This window comes from Macaca nemestrina, chromosome X (genome assembly GCF_043159975.1).
Source record: "Macaca nemestrina isolate mMacNem1 chromosome X, mMacNem.hap1, whole genome shotgun sequence".
NCBI classification, from domain to species: domain Eukaryota; kingdom Metazoa; phylum Chordata; class Mammalia; order Primates; family Cercopithecidae; genus Macaca; species Macaca nemestrina.
Window position 1 is genome coordinate 21,247,416 of NC_092145.1, and position 17,846 is coordinate 21,265,261.

At 37.1% G+C, this 17,846-nt stretch overlaps 1 protein-coding gene across 4 annotated transcripts in view; it reads right to left on the bottom strand.

Annotated features, from left to right (window-relative positions):
- Positions 1-1,935: 1,935 nt before the first annotated feature.
- The window catches only part of LOC105481417 (PHD finger protein 6), a 56,166-nt gene continuing 40,255 nt past the window's right edge, over positions 1,936-17,846 (bottom strand). For 3 of the 4 annotated variants that reach the window (XM_011741009.3, XM_011741012.3, XM_011741011.3), the window contains exons 7-11: positions 17,628-17,771; positions 16,472-16,576; positions 14,432-14,565; positions 5,420-5,549; positions 1,936-5,075 (exon numbers count right to left, since the gene is read on the bottom strand). In XM_011741009.3, coding sequence (XP_011739311.1) covers positions 5,420-5,549; positions 14,432-14,565; positions 16,472-16,576; positions 17,628-17,771 — 513 coding nt within the window. In that variant the 3' untranslated portion in view covers positions 1,936-5,075. The remainder of the gene's footprint in view (positions 5,076-5,419; positions 5,550-14,431; positions 14,566-16,471; positions 16,577-17,627; positions 17,772-17,846) is intronic. The other variant, XM_011741010.3, reaches the window with a different exon arrangement.

Below are 17,846 nucleotides of genomic sequence, written 5' to 3' on the forward strand. Positions count from 1 at the left end.
AAAAATCCACTCTTTTTAAAGGGTATAATTTATGATTTTTAGTACATTCACAAAGTCGTGTGGCCATTAACCACTACCTAATTCCACATTTCACCACCCCCAAAAAGAAACAGTATACCCCATAATAGTCATTCCTCATTCCCCCATGTTTGCAGTCCCTGGGAACCACTAATCTGTATTCCATCTCTATGGATTTGCCTCTCTGAACAATTCATATAAATGGAATCATACAATATGTGACCTCTGTGCCTGGCATGTTTTCCAGGCTCATACACATTGGCATATGTATCAGTAATTCATTCCTTTTTATGACTATATATTACTTTAATACAAAATCTGTAAACAGGTCTGATTTTTAAAATACTCAGAAACAACTTACCCTTCTGTACCAATTACTTTATAGAAACTCAACAAAAACTCTAAATCCAGTCTCCATATTAAAGTGTAGTTTCTGTCTCCCAACTCCTAATACTGTCTTCATTATCTAGTCTCTCAGGTTCCATTTAAAAGGTTACCCGCTGAAACAGTACTCTTGTTTTCATTGGAATATTATTGTTCACACAGTAGAGCTAGCTAGCTCTTTGCCCAGCTGCATTTTATTTTCCCTATCTCCCCACCACTGCCCGACCACTAGCATAAAAACCCACTTATAGCCACTGAGAGGTATAGGCAAAGGTATAATTTGGATGTTTATGGATCTGCTGTCTTTTGACAAGGATGCAGGTCTGGTTGACTGACTTCAGTACACTGACCATGTGTAGATCATGTCTGCTATCGTGTAACACTTTCCAAATGCCACCATTAACTTATATAGTAATTGGTTATTTTATAGCTTTCATCTTCTGAATAAAAATCACAAATACATTTTTGCTTTACATCATTAATATTCAGTTACCTCATTATTTGAACAAGGCAGTATTATGTAACATTGGTTGATGTATAAAGCAGCATTTTGCCTACACAACTGAGGACTTAGTCTAATATATAAATATAAAAGGGATTGGGTTTTTCTCTTAAAAAGATAAACTAGCCATCTGCTGGCTAGAGAATTTTCCTAAGAAATTCTACCAGGTCCATCCTTTGGAGGAACTTTAGCAACTGCTGGCGACTGCAGTTGGAAAAACAAACAAACAACAAAAAAAACCCAGCTTAAATAGCTTCAATTAGCTAAAAAATAGCACACAACTCCCCATCTCCATATTTTTATGGCAATTAAAATGAGACTTTAAAAATTGGTGGCAATTGAGACTTAATAATGGATTTTAAACACACACAGGCACATATGTGCCAGGTACTACTAGGTAACATTGGCAGTGAAGTACACCATCCTATGTTCCGGAGTTAATTAGAACATGTTACTTGATTTTTTTCCCCCCACTCTGCAGGTTAGGAATTGTGTGTATGGAATGAGCATATCCTACTAATTACAACTTTGATTTCTGCCCGGGATGTGACAAACCTCAATATATAAGCACTGTACTAGAAGCACACTGTCCATGGTAATGGGAGTACATTTAAAGATATAAGGTAAAATCCCTTTATGACAATGACAAGGATATTAATCCTGTACCCATATAACCGATCTGATAAATTGTACTAGGAGTTTTGGTTTATTTTCAAAATAACCTTCTAACTAGGTTCCAGAGGATCTGATTTAAACTATGGGTATCTGAACCATGTAATAAAAAAACCAAGATGTAATGCAGTTCGATTGTACTTACAAGATTGCAGTTTCTCTTCATGATAAAACCTTTATATTGTGAAACTTTGAACTGAATTCAAATTCGCATTTTTTTTTCTCCCACACTTGTTTAATGAAAAGTTATTAAGCTAGGCATTTTACTCTGAAATAAAGCAAGATTAAAAGGAACACAATACTATTGCTGTTATCAAATAAGCTTCAGTATACACTTTCACAAAAAAGACAAACAAATATGAAAGTCATAAGTCATTTATTGAATGAATAGTATATGCAAGAATACCAATAAAAGGAAACTAATACTACAAACTACAATTTTGAAAATAAAGCCAATATAACAGGAACAAAATATACATAACATGAGAGGAATGTTTGATTTTTGACCCATAATGCATTCCTTATCTTTACAATTAACCTAAATGTCTGTTAGAACAAAACTGTATACCTTGGTCTAACTTCAGTGCTTTTTTTAAAAAGCAACAACACTCTAGAACACTTTTTCTTTTGCTTTGAGATATTTGAGATTCATACATTTGTTCAAGTACACAGATTCTGATTCAATAGCAGATCTACAGATCTTGTTATCTCTTAATATCTTGAGTAGCATGTACTTCTGAGCAAGTACTATCTGAAATTCTAAAACTGCTGATCCTTGAAATAAAATTTACCTCAGTTGTGGGTTTTTAATAACTTGAGATGAAAGTAAAATTCACCCCCTACCCCCCTCCCCGCCAGGAACAAAGAGCTCTTATTAAAAGTATAGAAACTCAAGTCTATCTTTCTACTCTAAAGAACATTTCCTACTAACATTTCTGGTAAGGCAATAAATGCTCCAGAATAATCTTCAATATACGCTTGCAAAGATTACACTGTTTAATATCAATAACAAAAAACAAAACAAAAAAAGAAAAAAGAAAGAAAGAAAAAAGACGCTTCAAAATTTCAGGCTAAAATATGCATAAAAGACAGTAACGGCAGTATTTTTTGAAATGATGTAAATGTTATATACTTATCAAATAATGTCATGCTTATTAAAACTACAGTTAAAGACTTAAGAGATGTACAGTAAATACACTGCTGAGGTCCATTTTTCTAAATATTAATACCACAATGTAATTACTACCCAGAAGATGATGATGCTACTTGGGAACATAAGTACTGTACAATTTTTACATTGTAAGGCACTTTTACTCAGCATGTGACGAAAACATGATTAGAGAATCAAAACATTGGAGGTTTACAACCAAACATGATTTTTCATGTGAATTCAATTTACATTTGAATTTTTAATGCAAGATTGTTTAGCCAATCACACCACAGTGAGAAAAACAGGTAGTCAGCCACTTATCTAGCCAACCAAAAGGTAAAGTGCTATTCTGGTTGCTAGTGGCAGAAAAAGGGCTGAAGAAACCCATACAAAGTCATACATTTTACTACATAACAAATTCATCAACTGACAGCTATAGTATTTGAACTCCTTTATATAATTATTGACTGGCCATGATTACCCCTGGCACCTTCCATTTTTCCTAAAAAAAAAAAAAAATTATTACAGTAGTTGTTCAAAAATGAAGGAGCTCTGTTGTCCCATGGGTAAGTCTATGGCACACAATGTAAAAAATGATCTAGACACAGTGATTTAAGGATTTTAAAATAATGATTTTCAAGCTGTTGTAAGGAAAGAAAGTACAGATCCTTTGGGAGAAGTCACATAGCTTGGTAAACAAACAGCTAGATCTGTCCTTGCACTTCAAGTCATGAATTTTGAAAATCACATACACACAAAAACCCAATGGCATATTAAGAGCAAAAAGAGAAAACATACAGGGCAACCCACTACTAAAGCTAGTTTCCTTCTAAAAATAGTAAAAGATGGTTAAAATAAAAGCAAGCATTGAGTCCCTTGATTTAAGTAAATGTGTGAATACACACTTGACAAACATGACTTTAAGGGACTCACAGTTTTTTAAAAAAGCAGTCATTAAGCACAGTGTAATTTTCCACCTGTTACATTTTTAAAATGCTGCTCTATCAGATGTAGGATATCTCAATGTACAGTCAAGTTAACATGATTATTCCTTATTTAAAAATCTGCTTTATTGTGGTGGCTTAATAATTCAACTAGTCAAAATTCCTTCCCTTGGTATTGAGGTGCTATGGTAATATCAGGCAGACCACAACTAAAGTTATTTGGTTTTGCCATAAAGAAATGCATAAATGTGCTTCAGCAGGTAAGTGGAAGAAAATATCACTACCTAGAAATGCCAGTGTGAAAATCCTTTCTAAAAAGCTGGGTTCTTAGGCTTTCAAAACCAATTCTGACAATCGATAAAACACCACCAAGCCCTACAAGAAGAAAAGTAGGGCACAAAAGCCTATTTTATAGATAACCAAAGCAATGACTGAAAACATTAAAATATTAAATAAAGTTTCTAAAATAGTGGTCACAAAAGTAAAAATAAATACTGTTTTATGCAAAGACTTTTTTACTCTTACAGCACATGAGACCTCCTTACGTACTCTGCGCCAGTATGGGAAGTGTTCCACACAACAGGGCACTTGAGAGGAACACGTCTCGGACATGATGTCTGAAGTCCTTAGCAAGCGGTAACCCTTTCTTTACATCTTAAAAACATTTAATTTGCTGTTGCCAAATGTTAGTTTAAACTTGAAGGACTCAATCATTTTGCCAGAAGTCCTCTATATAACATGGAAAGAGAGGAGGTGTGCTGTCAAGAGAATTTTGGCAAAAGCACTGGAGCTCATAGCTTATAATTAGCAGTTGCCTGAGTCCATGCTGGTCAGTGAGAACAACTTTAACAGGAACTGAATGAAAAGCTTTAGCGTACTTCTTGGAAGAGATTTTTAGCATGTGCTGTTAAAGCCAAGAGAAAAAGAAGGTTCTCTTCATTTCTAGCCTCCATTACTTGAGTGTGAAAAAAAAATCCACAAATTACCATGTGCTGCCACCAGTGGCATGTTTGCATTGTAAAGGAAAATTTGCTTATGCTTTCCTTTGAGTATGGATCCACTAAACAAACTTAAACACTCTAAACAGCAGAACTATGTTCAGTCCAGAAATATAGCTTACTTTGTTTCATCTGCTTTAACTGTTGACACTATACACAGGGTTAATAGTGTTTCAATTGCTTCCCAGAAACTGCAAACTATAGCTACGTAGTATCAACATGTCAAACTCAGCCTTCTAGTGAAGGCTCATAAAACAAACAAGACATTTTTAGGCAGTTCAATGAAGGATCTAAGAGTTGGGCAGTAAAAAGTTACAAACCCTTTTTGATTTTAGAAAACAGTGAAAAAAGAATAGTAGTTATGGATGTCTTATTCATTCCCAGTTTTCTAACTCTGTCCCATGAACCTGTTTAAAAGATGATAAAAAAATGTAAAATATGATGCTTGAGGGGAACACAATCAATATAATGTTATTGAGGAGTGTGATTATCTTATTGATTTGACATTACAACTATACTTATTGATAAAGCAGATAGCTTGTTTTTATGGTTACAAAATCAGCTAGTTAAAAAAAAAAAACAAAAAAACAACTACTATGCAAGCCTACAAAATCCTCAGCATTTTAGTAACATGCTCTTAACTAAACATAATAGGATTTAAAAAAATCTTACTGCATACCATTACTTCAACAGGTATATATCAGTGTGTATTGTATCCTCACAACAGATCCCATATAATTAACTTTCATACCTAGTTTCCATTAAGTTGCTGCTGAGTTAGTTGTTGCTGATCAATTTCTACTTTTCCTCGGCTTTTACTCTCTCGTTCCTCATCTTCTTCATCTCTCTCATCATTTCCGCTATGATTTTTACAGTATAATCTACAACGATGAAAGACAAAAATCTCAAAATGCTTTGTCACTGTTGAACATTCCTACCAACATTAGTGGATGAGGCTAGTGCCCATTTAAAACATGGGTTTCCTCACCCACACTTTAAAAAATACTCCCCAATTAGTTACAGACCCATTTTTTTTTTTTTTTTGAGACGGAGACTCGCTCTGTCGCCCGGGCTGGAGTGCAGTGGCCGGATCTTAGCTCACTGCAAGCTCTGCCTCCCGGGTTTACGCTGCCTCAGCCTCTCGAGTAGCTGAGACTACAGGTGCCCTCCTAGTTTTTTGTATTTTTTTAGTAGAGACGGGGTTTCACCGTGTTAGCCAGGATGGTCTCGATCTCCTGACCTCGTGATCCGCCCGTCTCGGCCTCCCAAAGTGCTGGGATTACAGGCTTGAGCCACCGCGCCCGGCCACAGACCCATTTTTATCTAAAAGATAGGAAAACACACTATTATTGAGATAATAAAAGTTCATCTGAAACAAAATCTCTGGTTTAAGATGACAGTTATCATAAAGCAATTCCTCATTTTGCCCAATGAGATTAAAAGCAAAGTTTTGGCCAACTTAAAAATACCAACCTTCAGGTATACTGATGAAATAATCAAATTCTATAAATGTGTTTCATATATTTAATTTAAAATCACATTTCAGGAAATATATATTCTATCTATACTGCCTTCTGCTCACATTTGATGAAACAATTTTACTCAAACTCTTCAAATGTCTTTTCATTATCAGCATCCTAGCCTTCACTGGAATACCTACATGAGTCATCTAACAGTTTTCCGGCACTGCATTTGGCTATGTCTCTTTTAATCTAGACTGGTCCTTCCACCTTCTTGTTTTTACATGACACTGACTCTTTAGGATGAGATCAGACCAGACAGTCTGTCAACTGTAGCACATTCTGGACTTGTCTAATTGTGGTACTGTTTTATTTGGTTCTCTCTTGCCCTGTATTTCCTATACACTGGGAATAAGGTCTAAGGGCTTGGTCAGCTTCAGGTTCAGCTTTTCTTTTTCAGTCAAGACATTTTGTAGGTAATCCTGCATACTTCAGGAGGCATCTAATTTCCTGCTACTGGGTAACACTATGTTTGATCATTTGGTTAAAGTAGTGGTGATGGCCAGATTCCTCCATTGTAAAGGTAGGTTTTCCCCTTTAAATCTGGCAAGTTATCTCTGGAGTGACACTTTATCATGCTTGGTTCTAACCTTTTATTTGGGTATACAGACTGTATATTTAAAATTCATTAAGTTTTTAATAAAAATCATAATATAGGTGATTTGGACAATCAAACAAGGGCAGGCTGATTTGAGCCCTTTTTTTTCTTTTTGTATTATACTTTAAGTTCTAGGGTACATGTGCACAACGTGCAGGTTTGTTACATATGTATACATGTGCCATGTTGGTGTGCTGCACCCGTTAACTTGTCATTTACATTAGGTATATCTCCTAATGCTATCCTTCCCCCCTCCCCCCACCCCACGACAGGCCCCGGTGTGTGATGTTCCCCACCCTGTGTCCAAGTGTTCTCACTGTTCAATTCCCACCTATGAGTGGGAGGCGATTCCTCAGTTTTATGTCTATTATACATAAGACGACAATGGAAGAATGCTTAGAACATGTTCACTGGATGCCCTCTTGTGGTCAGCAACAGATAAAAGAAATCATCTAGGAATTCACATGTCTAGTTTAGATTACCTAAACTAGGTCTAATACTTGAGTAGAATAAAAGGCAGAGGTGGGGTTCAGGACACAGTGGACAACAATAACAACTGACTTTAATCTAGTTTTGTTCATTATTTTTCTTTTTAGTCTTAAAACATTTTCAATAACTTTCAAAGAGCTAGGGAGAATTTGTACACTTCAAATACTACACATTGGGAACTACCTTTTTACATTTTTAAATCATGAGTTTAAATATCAAGAGTGAGATTCCTACACAACAGCACCTACGAAGAATCTTCCCATAAAATATAACCTGAATCTAATTAAACTTCTGAACCAACTTCTAGTTTACAAGAAATGGGAGAGAGGGATAGAGACACAAGTTAAATGACATCATGAAATGGCAAAGAGACAAATCTAGAATGTGGGACTTAGGACAATTTATCGAGGCTCTTCAATAAGTAAGGGGACAAGTATGTCCGTATTTAGACTTAAGAGACATATCAAATGCAATGGATGGACCTTGCATGTATCCAGATTTGAACAAATTAAGTCTAAAATGAGATTTTTTTTATACAACTGGGCAAATGTGAAAATGGATTGGGTATAAGATGATACTAAGAAATAATTGTTAATTTTACAAAGTGTGATAATGGAATAATAATTATATAATGACAAGAGATCTGGAATTTTGCTTTAATATATATACTTCAGGAAAATAAACAATTAGATAAAGCAACTGTGGCAATAACTTGGTAACTGCTGATATGAGGACTTGTTATACTATTCTGTTTTTGTTTACATTTGAAAATCGTCTTTTTTTAATTCATTATTATTATACTTTAAGTTGTAGGGTACATGTGCATAACGTGCAGGTTTGTTACATATGTATACTTGTGCCATGTTGGTGTGCTGCACCCATCAACTCGTCATTTACATCAGGTATAACTCCCAATGCAATCCCTCCCCCCTCCCCCCTCCCCATGATTGAAAATCATCTTTTTAATAGAAAGTTTCCTCTAAAAGGACAAGTGCTTTGTTGTTGGAGCAACTTTTAATCATTTTACGGGATTAGTTTTTACTTGCAGAATATTTCCCATAGGCCCTTATATGGCCTTCACTAGTCTAGGTGCCAAGGTCACAGGTGTCAACTGGTCAAACAAGGTCCCTGCTGTCACAGAACTCTGTTTTTTTTTTTTTTTTTTTTTTTGAGACGGAGTCTCGTTCTTTCGCCCAGGCTGGAGTACAGTGGCACCATCTGGGCTCACTGCAAGCTCCGCCTCCTGGTTCACACCATTCTCCTGTCTCAGCCTCCTGAGTAGCTGGGACTACCGGCGCCCACCACCATGCCTGGCTAACTTTTTGTATTTTTAGTAGAGATGGGGTTTCACTGTGTTAGCCAGGATGGTCTCGATCTCCTGACCTCATGATCCACCCGCCTCGGCCTCCCAAAGTGCTGGGATTACAGGCATGAGCCACCGCGCCCGGCCAGAACTCCATTTTTTATGGTGGGAGGCTGACATTTTAAAAGAATCCATATTTAAATGGTTAAAAATACAATAAATACAATAAATACAGGATAAACATAAATAACAATTATTATGTACCCCTCCCTCGTCTTTCGAATAGGAATACCGTCAGGACCCAGAAAGGGCTGGTAAGGAAGAAAAGCCATAGTTAGGAGACAGGGAAGCCATTTCTTTTTTTTTTTTCTTTTTTGGAGACAGAGTCTCGCTCTGTCGCCCCAGGCTGGAGTGCAGTGGCACGATCTCGGCTCACTGCAAGCTCCGCCTGCCTCAGCCTCCCGAGTAGCTGGGGACTACAGGCGCCCACCACTGCGCCTGGCAAATTTTTTGAAGTTTTAGTAGAGACAGGGTTTCACCGTGTCAGCCAGGATGGTCTCGATCTCCCGACCTCGTGATCCGCCTGCCTTGGCCTCCCAAAGTGCTGGGATTACAGGCGTGAGCCACCGCACCCGGCCAGGGAAGCCATTTCATTCAGAAATATTCCTCCCTGTATTTCCTCCTATTTGTCCCTTCTTCTCTCGCCAAACTACCCACCTATATGGGTTCTCATTTGAACTCAATGGTCTCTATCTGGAATCTACATTACAAGTGGATTGCAGAAACAAATCTCAATAGGAAAAAAATAAAAGAGCAATTCAAATCATTATGGATCCAAGTACAAATATTTTTGTTTTGAGAGGGTCACTGAAATATGGTTGTCTAATAGCTAAAAAGCAAAAACAACCTAGACGTCTGAAAAAGGAACCAATAGAATAAACTGATATACCTATATAATGGAATACCATGCAATCATTAAAATAGATGTAGGCTGGGCACAATGGCTCATGCTGTAATCCCAGCATTTTGGGAGGCTGGGGCGGGTGGATCGCTTGAGCCCAGGAGTTTGAGACCAGACTGGGCAACATGGTGAAATGTCGTCTGTACAAAAAAAATCAGCTGGGTATAATGGGGTGCCCTTGAGGTCCCAGCTACTTGGGAGGCTGAGGTGAGAGGACCACCTGAGCCTGGGAGGTTGAGGCTGCAATGGGTTGTAATCGCACCATTGCACTCCGGCCTAGGTGACAGAGTGAGAGTGTCTCAAAAAAAAAAAAAAAACAAAAAAAAAAACCCAAAAACCAAAAAAAACTAAGATGTAAAATTGATTAATGTCACACAAAAATGTCTCAGATAAGTGGAAAAGAGATTATAAAACGGCATAGATAAGAAAATCTTTTTTTTAAGAAAGCAAAGGAATAAAAGGATGGCTGCCCCATAGGCAGAGCAGCAGAAAATCTTGTTTTTATAAATACATGCACATAATCACATAAACGTCTAAGAGAAAACATTCCAAAAGATTTAAAATTATTACCTCTGCGTGGTAGAATTAAAGTTGACATTAAGTATTTTTTCTCATCTATATTTCCATTTTTCTTCCAAAATGAAAATGGAAATATTTTCCATTTAAAACTATTATAATAAAAGCATCTAAAAGTTACATTTTAAATATAATAGTTCTCCATATAATCTGATTTTGGATATTTAAAATCAGCCTGTTATTTTAAAATGTTAATGGCTACTTTAATAATAATATACTGCTCATGAAGATATTCAAACACTACAGAATCCTATCATGGAGAATATAAACTTGCCTCTTCTCCTCCATCCCTATGTAACTAATGAGAAGTAATATAACCGTTAAGCTTGTTGAATACGTTTCTAGAGATTTTTCTATGTACACAAAAACATACACACACATATGTGGAAGGAGACCTTAAGGAGGGGTAAGCAGAAGGATGGTGATGTGGGTCTTTGACGACACTGAAAAATTGCCTACCACATCTGGATTGCTTTTCTCTGCATATCTTTTAGGTGAGAAAGCAACCCTCTCTCTTGTTAAGCTGCTATTTTTTTTTTTTCTGTTATATAAGGTAAACACAACCATTACAAGTGAAAATTATATCACATTTAGCCTTTCAAATAAAACTGTCAAAAAATTTGGATTTGATCAAAATTATACCAAATTTATACATTTGGTGAGAATAGGTGTCTTTCGAAGCTGAGTTTTCTATCAAGGAACATAATACATTTCACCACTCATTTCAGTCCTTTGTAAAATGCAATTTTTGACCAGGTATGGTGGCTCACAGCTGTAATCCCAGCACTTTGGGAGGCGCAGGTGGGTGGATCACTTGTGTCCAGGAGTTTGAGACCAGCCTGGACAACATGGTGAAACCTTGTCTCTACAAAAAATAGCAAAAATTAGCCAGGCATGGTCACGTGTACCTGCAGTCCCAGCTACTCGGGAGGCTGAGGTGGGAGGATCACCTGAGCCCAGGAGGTCGAGGCTGCAGTGAGCCATGATCATGCAGTGGCACTCCAGCCTGGGTAACAGAGTGAGACCCTGTCTCCCCACCCACACCCCAAAACAAAGCTTTGTGTGTGTGCTTTTTTTTTTTTTTTTTTAAAGAGAAAAGAAATATTTTATTTCCAAACATAACTTGCTCTCTCAGATGCAGCTGTGTGTGCTTTTTTTAAATGGAAAAAATTCATCTTTAGTGTATGTGTGTTTGGCGGGGTAAGGCAGACGATTTTCGTTTACATATTCTAACTAGTTATTACTGGAATTGCTTTTTAAAAGTCATCTCACATTCAGCAATCTTACTGAGCTCTTACTAATTTTAATAAATTCAAAGTTGATTCCTTTGAATTTTCTTGGTAGACAATGATATAAGTAACAAATATTGATCATTTTATTACACACTTTTATTTATTTTTATTTGAGATGGAGTTTCGCTCTGTTACCCAGGCTGGAGTGCAGTGGGGCAATCTCGAGGCCGGTCTCAAACTCCTGACCTCATGATCTGCCAGCCTCAGCCTCCCAAAGTGTTGGGATTACAGGCGTAAGGCACTGCGCCTGGCCTTATTTTTTAAGTTGAGACAGGGTCTCACTATGTTGCCCAGGCTGGTTTCTACTTCCAGGGCTCAAGCAATTCTCCAGTGTGGGCCTCCTGTGTAGCTGGGGCTACAGGCGTGTGCCACTTTGCGTGGCTAATTTTTAAATGTTGTGTAGAGATGGGTCTTACTGTGTTGCCCAGGTTGGTCTCGAATTCCTGGCCTCAAGCAATCCTCTTGCTTCGGCCTCCCCAAGTGTGGGATTATAGACGTGAGCCACTGCACTGGGCCTCTTTCTTTTTGTCTTGCATCAGCTTAACCCTCTAGAAGAATGTTAAAAGTCATGCTAGTAGTTGGCATCTTTGTCTTCTTCCTAATCTGAATTAAAGTATAGTCTAATGGTTTTCAATTAGAGATGAACATAAGAATCACTTGGGGAGTCATAAAAGTGCATGGTTTGGGCCCCAACCCAGACCTACTAAATTTAAATCTCTACGGGTAGGGCTCAGGCATGAACATTTTAAAAGAGGGTCTTATCCACACCACAGTGATTCTGAGGCTCACTCCTGGTTAAGAACCATTGCTCCTTTACTTTAACAACAAATAAGCTATTTGCTGTTGTTTTTCTCATAAACACCTATTAAGATTCCTAGCTTACCAAGAGCACTTGTTACTTTAAAATTCAGAAACTGATGTTGAATGTTATCAAACGTCTTTTCACCATCTATAAGGAAGGTGATAAGATTTTTATTTACTCTACTAACAAATTATATTAATATATTTCCTAATTTTGAACAGTCTTTTTTCTTTCTATTAGAGACGAGAGTCTCGCTTTGTTGCCTGCACTGATCTGGAACTCCTGGCCTCAAGCAATCCTCCCACCTAAGCCTCCCAAAGTGTTGAGATTATAAGTGTGAGCCACTGTGCCCAGCCTGAACAGTCTTTCAATTCTTAGAATACAGACCTGGATTTGATTTACTAATATTTTATTTAAAATTTTTGTATATTTATAAAAGTGAAATTGTGGCTGGGCATGGCTCATGCCTGTAATCCTAGCACTTTGGGAGACTGAGGCAGGGAGATCACTTGAGCCCAGGAGTTTGAGACCAGTCTGGGCAACATAACAAGACTCCTCCTCAAAAAAAAAAAAAAAAAAAATTAAAAAAATTAGCTTGGCTATAGTCCCAGCTACTTGGGAGGCTGAGGTGGGAGGATCACGTGAGGCCAGGAGGTCAAGGCTGTAGTGAGTCATGATCACACTACTGCACTCCAGCCTGGACAACAGAGTCAGATCCTGTCTCAAAGCAAAAAAAGGGAGACTGGTCTACAGTTGGTTTGTCTGTCTTTTAACGTATCTTTGTTAGGTTTGGTACCACAGTTACGTAAGCTTTACAGAATGAAGCAGTAAGTTTTCCATCTCTTGCTATGTGCTGGATCTCTTAAATAACATTGGGATTATTTGTTCCTTAAAGGCTTTATAGAACTCCCTTGAAAACATTTGTGCCTTGATTATTAAACAGAATTTAGCAAACTTTATTATATAGCATAGCACCTTATGTAAGCACCCAAATGGCTTGGTGACTGCTTGTGCACATTGTCTTTTACACAGAATACTAGACCCGGCAGTTATTGGTTTATTGCATTCTAGACATGTGAGAGTAAGGAAGTGCTTTACAACTCTGGACAGCAAATAAAAACTTCAGGAGTCCCTGCCAACTTATACTCCAGTTGATTAAACAAATGGAACCATTACATTAACACCACCTAGCCCAAGGCAGCACAGGTAAGTGGAAGACCCATAAAAAAGAGGGTGACCCCCAAACCCAAATCTTCAAACTTTATTTTTTCACCATCTTCTCAAGAGGACCTTTTGCCTTCTATCTATCACATCCTATTCTAAGCTACCAATAATTCTCACCTGGACCACCAGCACTAGCCTCCTAACACATCTCCCCATTTCCACCTCTGCTTGTGTCTCACCCAGGGCACTTGCATATGTTGTTCTCTCTGCCCAGAATACCTCTCCCAACCAAGGCTCACCTTTGTCCTTAATATCTCAGCTTAAAGCTGAGCACTATTTCCTTCAGAAAATTCTTAAAGACTCCCCACTACAGACTAGGTTACCTCTTCCTTCTTACATGCTCTCATAACACTTTGTAACTTCTCTGGAACACTTATGCTGCTATGTTGTAATTGCATATTTGTCTGGCCACTTAAATAATAGGTCTCTCCCAATAGATTGTAAGCTTCTTGTTGCCCAGGCTGGAATGCAATGGCACAATCTTGGCTCACTGCAACCTCTCCCTCCTGGGTTCAAGCGATTCTCCTGCCTCAGCCTCCCGAGTAGCTGGGATTACAGGTGCCTGCCACCACACCTGGGTAATTTTTGTATTTTAGTAGAGACGGGGTTTCACCATGTTGGTCAGGCTGGTCTCGAACTCCTGACCTCAGGTGATCCACCTGCCTTGGCCTCCCAAAGTGCTGGGATTACAGATGTGAGCCACCGCACCCGGCCCAGCATATGTAGTTTTGATCACTGTTATATGCCCAGCTTCAAGCACAATGGCTGGCACACAGGAAGCATAACTAACATTGGATGGATGAATGCTAATCCAGGGATATGTAGTCAGAGGAAAATGCCAATTGTAGTACTCATTCCTTACACAATGTGCTCAGTATTCTATTCTATACTTAACTAAATATCACCTAAGAATAGAGATTGAGTAAACTAATGTCATCTATTTAAGGACAGTTACTTACTAACATGTTTAGGGAAATAGACAATTGTTGTTTTCTTACTTGTAAATTCCTCGTGACATATTTTCAATGTATTTAGCTTTGTCTTGTACTCCACAGTGGTAATGGTAAGTCTTAACACAGGCTTTTATTTCACATCCAATAGTAGCACCAGGCTGACTGCAAAGTGTACATTTCTGTATAAGGAAAGAGAAATAATCGTAAGCAGTATTTCAAGAAAACAGCAGCCATTTTCTATTGAAAAAGAATACACTGAAATTATCACGTAGCATATAACTGAAATAACGCTGCAACTGAAACCATACTTTGATAAGCCCTCTAATATTGCCATCCCCTGATGTTTCTATTATTTAACATTTATAAACTGCCGGCTTCTTAGAAAAACTACTGACCATCCCAGGTCTGACATCTAAATGTAGATAAGACTCTCCTCAATACTGCCAAATACACAAAAAAATGATGTTGTATATTTTAGTGGTTGGTTTCTTTCCCTCCCTAAGATCAGATCCTTTCCTATTATGATTAGGGGAAAGAATAAGAAACCAGAAAAGCAGTTCCCCCACAGAAGAATCACTACCAGTAGACAAAAGTGCAGAGGGCGACTAAAGGGGCTGAAATCTTTTCAAGACTTCTCAGTTTGGCCTAGATAAGCCTTGCCTGAAGAATGTTCGGAGATTAAAAGGTAACTGTTGAAAAGGGGTTTCAAGTCAAATAAGTTTGAGAAAGGATAGGTTAAGCAGATCACTTTATTGCAGGACTTCTCACAGCCTTTTCTCCAAGGGTGGGGGCACAGAGTAAACAGTTTTCAAGTTTATTGAAATCTAGATGCCCTTTTATCTCTGGAGGGGTGGGGGAACATCTTGATGAACTAACTTCCTTTAGAGCACACTTGGGGGAAATGCTAGGTTAGTGTTTACCCCAACCCTCAATGGTGCAGAGGTAAACAATAAGTTGGCAAGATAATTGAATTGCTATCTTAGTCACCTATTTGAACTTTAGCTGTATTATACAACACTGCTCTGAATAATACGATAAAGTGGTTTTTCCTTTTTTCAGTACCACAGGCTCTGTTATGAAAGTTTCCTTTTCAGCTGGATGCTCACGCCTGTAATCCCAGCACTTTGGGAAGCCGAGGCGGGTGGATTACATGAGGTCAGGAGTTCATGAGAAGCCTGGCCAACATAATGAAACCCTGTCTCTACTAAAAATACAAAAATTATCCAGGTGTGGTGGTGCATGTTTGTAATCCCAGCTACTTGGGAAGCTGAAGCACGGGAATCACTTGAACCCGGGAGGCAGAGGTTACAGTGAGCCAAGATCGCGCCACCGCACCCCAGCCTGGGCGACAGTGAGACTCTGTCTCAAAACAACAACAACAAAGAAGGCCTATATGAAACAAGTGCCACAAATTTTGGTAATTGATGAAGCAAGAAGATGGACAGATATGTGTTACTAGGCTTTCCAATTGTGGTATGTTTGAAAATTTCCCAACAAAAAATTTAAAAATTAATTTCTAGAGACAACTGATATTATTATAGCATTCATAAGCTATAAAGGAGTAAGTGATCAATAAAGATGCCAATATTTCTTAGAGCTACTTGTTGGTAATTCAGTATGTTTAACAACATGAGACTAAGGTGTATTTTATATTATTTTATTTAAAAAAACTTTTAACGCTATGACAAACATTTTAAGAGGCAGTCCTGTGTATGTGTACTTTAAAAAGAAAGCCCTGAAAAAAATTTCCTTTAAGCAAGCTTACACAATGTAACATTTTAAACTTAATAAAGTTTGTCACATTCGTATCTTCATTTATTTTATTGTTAAAGGCTTGCAAATGCCTTGAAATGTATATAAATCTCAGTATAATCCTCTTAAGTAATGAAGTTACATAGAAAGAGAAATAAGTTTCAGTAACATCAACATCCTTTATTATATTACAAATAAGTCAATATACTTTGCTTTAACATATGAACTACTTTATATTAAATTTTCTGATGACTGGATAAATTTGGGATGTACTCTAAATTTAAAGCAGCAAGTCAAGTGTAATGTTGCATAACAAATATAAAAACTACAGACCATTCTTTTTCCTCGCTTAATCTCCTGAAGTACAGTTTTAATATCAAAGTCTCCAAATTCTGCTCTTGAGGTTGTTGTGAGCTGGACTGTGCCAGAAGAAAACAACTAGAGAAGAAAAATGCAGGAACATTAACATTCAGAATCCTTATGAGGAAAACATTAAATGTGGTAACAAGTGTGTTATATTTAATTTCCGAAGAAAGATAATCTTTCCTTAATAATCAAGTATCTGCTCAAATATTTTTAATATATTTACATGTCTGATTAAAATACAGCCAAAATTATGGACATTGAAATAAAAATGAAGATTGCCAGTGTGAAGCCAAGATTAAATCGCTTCAAGCAATGAAAATTTCAACAATGTCACTCTATTCTCAACTATTTTACATTTCCACAAAGTTTTAAAAAACAGTTTAAATTGGCAAATTTCAACCATAGATGCAGATCAGAATCACTTGGGGGATTTTGTTTTGCAAACTAGACACATATGAGATCTATTCCACAGGGTTCCTAGATGCACGTATTTTGGAAAAAGCTCACCAGGTAAATATGATATGTACTCTGGTTAAGAACCTGTGACATAAATAATGTAATTTTAAAAACCTTATCAATGGGATGAGTCATTCAATACACTCTAAGTCAAAGATATTTATGTATACTGTAAGTCAGGCATGGATCTAAGGATGTCAATATAAAAACTTATTCTTATCTTCAAGGAATTTAAGAGTCTGTTAGGGAAGATAAGTTCATAAATGAATAACTGTAATACAGTGTGTTAAGTACAACAGAGATAATTATTAGGTTATAGTAAAAGTCTGAAATATATTTCATGACATGCTTATAAAGACAAAATTTTTACAGTTATGAAATAATTAATTACAGATTATCCTAACTACAGTAACTATAATTAGAATTACTTCAAATCCTACTAAAACATAAAGGCTATAATTTAACAAAATCTAAATTTTATTAAGATTTGGGATTATAAGATATACTATTCATAACTCTAAAATACTAATACTTGTGGGGGAAGTTTTTTGGTTACTAGCTAAATGATTTTTAAAAAATCACTTGGGCTTTTAGATCACAGGGGAAACAAAGAAAAACAAACAAACGAACAAAAAAACAAAATTGGGCTTAAAAGAACCATGGTTACCATGCACTTATAATGGGCAGCTGCCTTCTTGGCATTAAATATATGCAGTTTTCCTCGTGCTTCATTTTCTTCCTCCCCTACATGGCAAAATCCACATTTAGGCCTGGTGTCACTAGGGCTGCTTCTGTGTGGAGACCTATCTCTCTGCAAATGTAAAAGAAAAAAAGAACTTAAAAAAAAATCATGAAAATATGCTATCAGTATTTCAAGCTTATTTAA